The 8,917-nt window shown below is 26.3% G+C and overlaps 1 protein-coding gene across 1 annotated transcript in view; it reads right to left on the bottom strand.

Moving 5' to 3' along the window:
* The window catches only part of LOC108685467 (ATP-binding cassette sub-family G member 4-like), a 12,763-nt gene that overhangs the window by 1,833 nt on the left and 2,013 nt on the right, over positions 1-8,917 (bottom strand). Inside the window, exons 2-7 of the mRNA XM_018190254.1 lie at positions 7,538-7,848; positions 5,549-5,722; positions 3,064-3,274; positions 2,359-2,466; positions 276-421; positions 16-184 (exon numbers count right to left, since the gene is read on the bottom strand). Coding sequence (XP_018045743.1) covers positions 16-184; positions 276-421; positions 2,359-2,466; positions 3,064-3,274; positions 5,549-5,722; positions 7,538-7,848 — 1,119 coding nt within the window. The remainder of the gene's footprint in view (positions 1-15; positions 185-275; positions 422-2,358; positions 2,467-3,063; positions 3,275-5,548; positions 5,723-7,537; positions 7,849-8,917) is intronic.

Raw genomic sequence — 8,917 nt, forward strand, 5'->3', positions numbered from 1 at the left:
AACTATATCACTTACACGTTTGTACTGTCCGTTCGGCATTCACAAAGAATAAAAATAACAGAAAAAAAAACAAGCAAGCGATATTACTGTTCACTTTTTCCGCATTGTCACCAAAATTATAGAAAACTATCCCTAATATCAGCGCGACACCGATGTGCGTCATAAATCTTATTTTTGTTAAGACCTGAAAAATTAATTAAAAAACAACAGTATTTTAATTTTTCAATCAGATTAAAAGATTACTTCAAATATTACTTTTGAAAGTTTCTACTCACTGTATCTCGTTTTATATAGATTAGAGCTCGTAAAAATAAAATTTTTTGCTGTTGCCACGTCGATTTTTCTTGTATTATATTGTTTATTAGTGTATTTGTATCATTTGTTTCACATTTTTGCTTGGAGTCAATTGATGAATTCAATTCTATAAAAATGTCAATTACTCAGTCAGAAATTATAATGGAATCGATTCGATGTCGATTCCATTATCATCTCTGAGAGACTGGGTAGTTATTATAAAAGTTATTAAGAGTTATTTTAACAGTCATCAAAAAAGGACTCCGCACAAATTTTATGAAAAAAATTGAATTTCGGTCGAATTGCCTTTGAAAATTTGATATGTTGTAGATCTTGTCATCCTGATAAAAGGTCTCCACGAACACAACTCCCTATAATGAATCGTTTGACTTCTACGAGGCATCATTTTTCAAAATTGGCTAATATTATTTTATTTTCAACGAGTATGATGTATTTCTACGTTATTATTTGCTCTTTTGGTGTATATTTTTAAGTAAAAAAATTATAAGAATAATATTGACTTAATTGTTTCTCACAAAAAACTATAAGGATATCAAAGTTGATAACTTGATTTTTGAGACGTGAAGTCAACGTTGAGTTGCTTCACATCTAAGAAAATGTACTTCTCGAATAAAACCTAAGTATCCAATCCATTTAATAGTAGTTTTAATTTTTCTTTAAATATTTTTATTGAAGGTCTTTTTATTCCAATCCAAGTAATAGCAACTTTAATTCTTTGTTAAAAATTACTACTCCTTGAAAAAAAACTAATGTAGCAAATGAAAAATTAAAATCAGATATTAGAATTTTAACTAATCAAGTGAAATTCTATCAAATTAAAAAATATAAAACGTATCTTTTGTTACTTATTTCTAATGATATGTATCATTCGTATAAAAGATTTGATATCAACAAAAACTGGCGCCAAGTCCACAAAATTTTATGTATCATTCATAAAAGAGATTTGATATCAACAATTGGCGCCAAGTTAAATTTCATACAAAATTAAATAATACCCAATGAGAAATGACAATGAAATCGATATCGATTAATCTTTATCTCTGTATAACGTAGAATTATACACACACACACACACACACACACACACACACACACACACACACACACACAATATTATTATATAACACACATATATATAATATATAATACAATAAATAAATAATAATTTTAATTATTCTGTTTTTTTATATTATCTAAATTCTTCAAAGCTTTTTTAATACGAACTTTATGAAAAGCTAGAGCCTCATATTTATCTTTGCAATAGGACTAAAAACTCTTTGCATAGTCTTGTTTCATAATTACTTTTACAAACAATTCATTTTAAAGCTACTTTTTACAACAATTGTTTTTATAACTACTCATACTATTAATTCTTATTAGTTAAATATTTCTTTCTTGTAAAAAAATTATATTTTTTTAATAAATAAAATTAAAATTCCTTTTTTTATTGAATCTTGTAATACAAAACTCACAATAATCAAACAATCCGATTTGTGAGAAACAATCAGATGAATATTTATCTTTATAACTTTTTATTTAAAAATATACTTAGAAAGTGCAAATAATGACGTAAGAATGCACTGTACATGAAAATAAGAAATTTTAGTATTAATCCATTTCAAAAAGTGACTCCTCGTGGAAGTCAAACGGTTTACAGAGAGTCGTACCTGTGGAAACTTCTTATCAGGACGTAAAATCTATAACATATCAAATTTTCAAGCAATTCGACCGAAATTCAATTTCGAGGTTTTTGCGGAGTTTTCCTTTGTTTCTCACAATTTTATATCTATAAATTATCTTGCTTATTTTTGCGTATTTTTTATTGAATAACATTAATTTTATGTATACAAAGGCAGTACTGAATGTCTAACTGATTCAATATTTCTAAGAATTTTAATTTCTGTAAAGAATGTTAGTCAGTACGTAAATTGCTTTTTATTTAATTATCGTGAAGTGATAAAAATATTAATAAATTAATATTAATTACGAAAGTAATTATTAATAAATTGTTATGGATTGAAAAAATAATATCGAGATATTTACTGTTTTTATTATGTCTGCTATGTAATTTGAATTTTTCGCATTCATCACGACAAATTTTGTATAGATTCTCCAAGTCACCACCTCTTTGCTCGGTTATTACTTCGAGCACTGCAATTAGAAAAACGCAATTAATATTGATTAATTTTTATTTATAATATGTTTTTAAATTATTTTAATTTCTAAAATAATTTTATAATTTAAAAATTTTAGCAACTATTTTAAAATGTACTTATCATGATCTAAATATGACTGAATAGATTTATAAATAACACATATATGTTACAGTATACATGTATAAATTTTTATAAATTTTGTCTTAAGAGTATATCTTCTTCAAGGATTTACATAAGTTAAAAAAATATTATTAAAAAAATAATATTGTTACAGATAAATACAGATATACATATTAATATTTCTCTCTTATTTTGATTCTTATTCAAATATTAAATAAAAAATAATAATCTGTTATTACTCTATTTTTCAAAATTTGCAAAAAATATTTTTAAAATTTTATAAAATTTACACTACAAGTTAAATAAAAGAAGAAACTAATTTTAAAGTTATAAAAAATTTATGAGAAAAATGCGTATAGCTTTATTCTGTCAATAGTCTTTTTCAAATTCTTTCGTCTTTTCTTTTAATTTGTATAATTAATTTAATTACAATATAATTGTAATCAAGACGGATCGATAGAGTCAACATTACCAAATTCGGCTATGTTATAGAAGTTGGGACACGTGAACCCGGCAACGTTGTACGTCTTTAAAATCTCGCTCTTTGGACCGCAGTACATACTTCTGCCTTGACTCAATACCATAATGTCATCGAAGAGCGAAATTATTTGACTACTGGGTTGATGTATTGCACAAATCACAGTGCAATTTGCTCTCGACATATTATGCAGCGTGTTAACGAGCTATTCAACACAAATTATATATTCTGATACATCACATTAAAATTGAACATTATTACAAAACAATGCATTATAACATTTTAGCAACATTGCAATATTCCAGTAAATGAATTAACATTATTTGTCGTCATTTTGATATATTAAAATAACTGCAAATAATGTTAGCTGATTTGTTGAAATTGCTACGATATTATATTTCTAGAATGTTCTGTGCAATTATGCAAAAAAAAATTATTAACTTAAAATGTAAGTTAAAATTATTAACTTACAAAATATAATGTAAGGTATTGGTTTATTTTAATTAGGAATGTATCGGATGCATAAACACGTATAATCATATATAAAATATCTATATATCTCTCTTTCTTATGTAAAATTATTTCTTATGTAAAATTATTTTTTAGTATAATTGAAATAGTAATGTGTGAAAACAAAAAATAATTAAAGGGATAATTTTCGCATTGTTTGTTTTAGAAAAAAAAAATTTGAAAAAATATTCATACACAATTATGCATAATTTTATTCAACTTTACTCAGAACCAACTGTCACTCAGATCACATATAGTGAATTTAATATCTATATAATAATCAAACGCCCTTAGTTTAATCTGTGCAAGATTACATTGGTTATTAATTATATTGGTCAAAACTTAACTAAAGCCATTGATTCATATTCATTGGATCTTGTGCGAATTGATATGTACATTCTTGAATATACTGTAATATTAAATATTTTTTATTCTTGAATTATAGATTTTGTTATGCTCTTTTTCAATTAAAGCCATTTTTTATTATATTCAAATGTCAAATATTCAGATTTTGTTATGCTCTTTTTCAATTAAAGCCATTTTTTATTATATTCAAATGTTCGCTTATGTCTGCTTATTATATTCAAAACGTTCGAGTTAGAGTTTGAGAGATGTTTGTCATATGATCTCGAGCGTGCAATCGGATGAGGCCATCACAGGTTATTTCAAGCGTTTATCATGTAAGTTTAGTAAGTTAGAATCAACGAAACATTCTTTTTGAGATAATAACAATTTAATATAAAATTGTATTTGATTAATAGTTAATTTGACAATTAAAATAAATAAGCTCTTGGATGTCTAAAGAATATAAACATATAAAAACAGAAACAAATGAACTAGTATTAATCTGTTTACATATTTTTTTAACTTATGATGTTCATGTTATTTATATGACAAATACTTTTTTTAAGTATTAAATATTTGTTAAGAAGGATCCAAATTGGCGATCGAAATGTCTAGAATTTAATGTATATTGAATAAATTAATTACACATAACCAATTAGTATCGACTCTTATAAGCACTCTTTTATATTTTGTGATTTTATTTATATATAATTATATATATAATTATGCATAATTGTGTATGAATATTTTTTTTATATTCTTCCAAACTTGTTTTTTTCTAAAACAACAACAATGTGAAAATTATCCTTTTAATTATTTTTTATGTTTTCATATTACTATTATTATTTCTACTACATTAAAAAATATTTTTACAAAAAAAAAGAGGAATGTATACATGTTTCATATATGATTATATATGTTTTTATGAATATTTATGTATACTTATACATATTTATATGTATTCATGTTTAAAAAGTTATTATTTGAGTGGTAAAAATTTTTTTACCACTCAAATACCTAAAAAGAAATGACACCAGATATACAATTTCTCTACTCTATTTAAAAGAAAAAGATAAAAAGGAAAGCAATTAGAAAAATAATAATTTTCTTTAGAGGTTTTGAGATGTTTCTTATTAAAATTTGGGGAAATTATTAATATTTTTCTGATTGATTTTTATGTTGAAAATTTGAAAATAATCGGCACGTAGTCATATTTTTAAGATAAATTAATTCATTTAAAAAATACATACGTACATTCATAATATGTAAATATTAATTTAACACCTAACTTTGAAAATGGCGCTTCACTCTTTAAATAATTTTCTTTATCTTGCCGACGTAAAAAGAAAAAGAAAAAAATGAACTGTATAGAAAGTTAAAGTGAAAAGAATAGAATTCAGCATTAATAAAGACTCGAACTTTCAACATAAAATATCAACCGGATATATTATCAGATATTAATAATATGCGGCTATCCGAGAGAATAAAAAGAGGCCGAATAAGACCGGATATCGTATACTTTCAGGATATCCAGTACATACCCTAATATTATATAATTAATATTATACAATGTTTTTGAAATGATCGTTAATAATATATAACTGCATTATTAATATACGTATACCTGATAAGAGGCCACACTATCGAGACCGCTTGTTGGTTCGTCTAATAATAGAATAGATGGTTTAGCAATTATTTCCACGCCGATAGAGAGTCTTTTTTGTTCGCCACCACTTAATTTGTTCGCTAATGTGTCCAGACAATTTGATAAACTGAGAGTTTCTGCTATATCGTTTACCTGATAGAAATAAATAATATCTGATGTGTAATGAGTCAATCTTTTACTCACCATATATATGATAAATTAAGCTAAATACTATGAGAAATAATATGTATGTATATATACATACTATTTTTACTATAATACTATAATAATATAGGATGTCCAAAATTCGCGATTCAATATATTATCAAGGAAGTTCTAATGAAATAAAATAAGAAAGTTATTTGTAAATTTTTGTTTTAAACAGTAATTTTTTAGATAATAAAGCTTTAAATATAGTTATAGATTACATTTAGATGACTATAAGTCATGTATGCAGTAGTATTAGTAAGTGCGTGCCTCTCTCTCTCTCTCTCTCTCTCTCTCTCTCTCTCTCTCAGCGTTCACTAATACTCACAGGTAATTATCTAAATGTAGTCTGTAATTGACAATATTTAAACCTTCATATCTCAAAAACTATTGCTTAAAATAAATTTACAAATTACGAATTTAGACAATAAGATTTTTTTATGTAGTGGAGGAAGTTCACTATGACAAGATAATTATTACGTATACATTCTGTAAAGGCGCCTCTAAAGAGGGCTCAAAAATGAGTCGAAACATGTAAGTCCATTATTATATAATAAAGAGTTTTGTGTTATATCTATATATTATTTGCACAACGACTACCGCGTTCGATTCTTATATTGCCTTGTCATCTTCAAATTTCTTTTGAATAAGCTTAAGTTTAAGAGAAATGCCCAAGCTGAATACAAGTCATATGATGTCAAAATGATTCCAAAATGATTATTAAAAGTCATTTTTTAATCATTTCCGATTCATTTCAATGTCATTTTTATCGTAATTTGTTGCGTTCTGTTTGAGTGGAAATATGCATACCTAATTAAATGCTAAAAATAACTTCGAAAACGTTTCGAAATGCTCGAAAGTAAAAATGATAAATGCTAAGTATTATTTATTAGCATATTAGTATCATGGTATAATCCATTTTGGAACATTTTAACAACATTGTAATGATGTTACAACGTTGCTACAATGTTGTTGAACTGTTCCAAAATGTTTCTTGCTTACTGGGAATGAACTATTGAACAAATGTTTCCAAAAAAATCATTTAATATTCATAGCGGAAATATTAAGAGAAGCTACTATTGGGTTGTCCGGAAAGTTCGTGCCGATTAACCTATATAATTTAATAAATGTACTAAAATTTAAATTTTCTGCGTTTCAATTTTCCTTCAACATCGACACAAACTTTACGGACTCAATATATTCTCTAAATCTGAATCAGTGAATAGTCACTAATTACCCAGTGCTTGCGGCACTGCTAATCAGTGAAGTTCAATTAAAAAAGGAAATATGTTTGAGCATTATATAACTGAAAATACTGATATTTGCACTTTAATTTCAATTTTCAAATAGCATATTCATTGAATTTAAGCACTAAAATTACCCGATAAAAAGTTTTTCATGCATGAATATATATAAATATGTATAATATTTTATATATTTTTTATATTTTATATTTTTACTGTTATTATTTCTAATACACTAAAAAATAATTTTACGAAAGAAAGAAGGATATATGAATATTTATGCGTGTTTATACATATTTATTCATGAAACATTTTTTATTAGGTAGTTAGATCACATAATAAAGATTAGCTATTATATCTTAAGAATCTCATATTTAATTCATTGATTACTAGAGACCATTACTTGGTACTAATATGTGATTATCCATTGAGTCAGATTTAAAGAATATCTAGAAGGCCATAATGACATCTTATTTTCTATGTATACAAACACTTGAAAATTTTCTTATTTACTTACAATTGAACAAATCGCTTCTTTGTTTTGATTAATGTCAAGTTTCAGTCGAGCCGCTATATAAAGAGTTTCTCTAGTTGTGAGGAACGGTAATAGAGCCAATTGTTGCGGTACGTAGCACACCTGTTTCCGAAATGTCCCTTTATTTCGTTCAACGCCGTTTATGGTAATGCTGCCCTTAATATCCGTCAATCGTTTGCCAGATATGATTTTCAGCAGAGTGGTCTTTCCCGCACCGGAAGGACCGATTATCACCGTGACTTTCCTCCATTCGAAGTAGCCCGTTACATTATGTAAGATTGCTTTTTCAGTCTCTAAAATAATAGATGTTCTTCTTTAACTATGTTGAAGCGACATAAAAAACGCGATATCCATCATGAAGCGTTTTTTTTCGTTGTACAACCAAAAGTTACGACTATCTTCTGGTCTTTGAAGACGAAGATGCCTTAGCTGTGACGTTTCTGAATCAGTGGATAACGTAAAAATGCTTATAATTAGTCCGAAAATTCAACTCGCAATTCAATAATTACAAATATAGTATATGAATTCACATGAAATTATTTAACTAAAGATTCAACTTTGACCGTTATAGACTTTTTTTCCTATTGATTGTGTATTTACATGTACGATAGAATAAGATTCTTATTGTTTATACTGAAATAAAGACGTTTTGTTTTCGTACTATCAATTATTGCGAATATCACAAAAGTCTCGATGGTATTAAGTAGAGTTGTTTATGGTCGGAATCTTTTGGTTTAACAAAAAGTTTGAAATGTGTCGGTATTTACCCGTTATCGTTTCTATTCCTAACTTCATTGCTGTTTTGTTATAGCGCGCGATGTTCGGTCTCAGAGACGACATTAGTCTGAAATCGTTAAAAGTTTTTGATCTGTGTCTTTCATTATAGCTGTATTCAGCAGAGCACAACAGTTTTGCAATTGTTTTATATTTATTGATTGTCTGCGAGATAATATCATTTTTCTATAGCTATAAAGTATAATCCAATCAGCGCGAAGAAACTTTTAGACAATTGCAAAATAATCGTTCTGCTGAATGAAGCCTATATTTAAAAAAAGCCTATATTTAAAAAGTATTTAGTTACTAATGTTATAAGATATTATATAGTTATATATTTTTATAGTTAAATATGTTATGAATAATAGTATCTTATAATATTAGTAACACAATACTTTTAAACATAGTGAAAAATACAGGTCAAAAACTTTTATAACGATTTCAAACTAATGTTGTCCCCGAGAATCGCGCACTACGATATAACAACAATGAAGTGAGGAATAGGAATGATAACAGGTGTGAATAACCGACATTTCGATTTCAAGCCAAAAACTCCGATCTTCCGATAAAAAATTGCATGAATATATA

Source organism: Atta colombica, unplaced genomic scaffold (genome assembly GCF_001594045.1).
Source record: "Atta colombica isolate Treedump-2 unplaced genomic scaffold, Acol1.0 scaffold153, whole genome shotgun sequence".
NCBI classification, from domain to species: domain Eukaryota; kingdom Metazoa; phylum Arthropoda; class Insecta; order Hymenoptera; family Formicidae; genus Atta; species Atta colombica.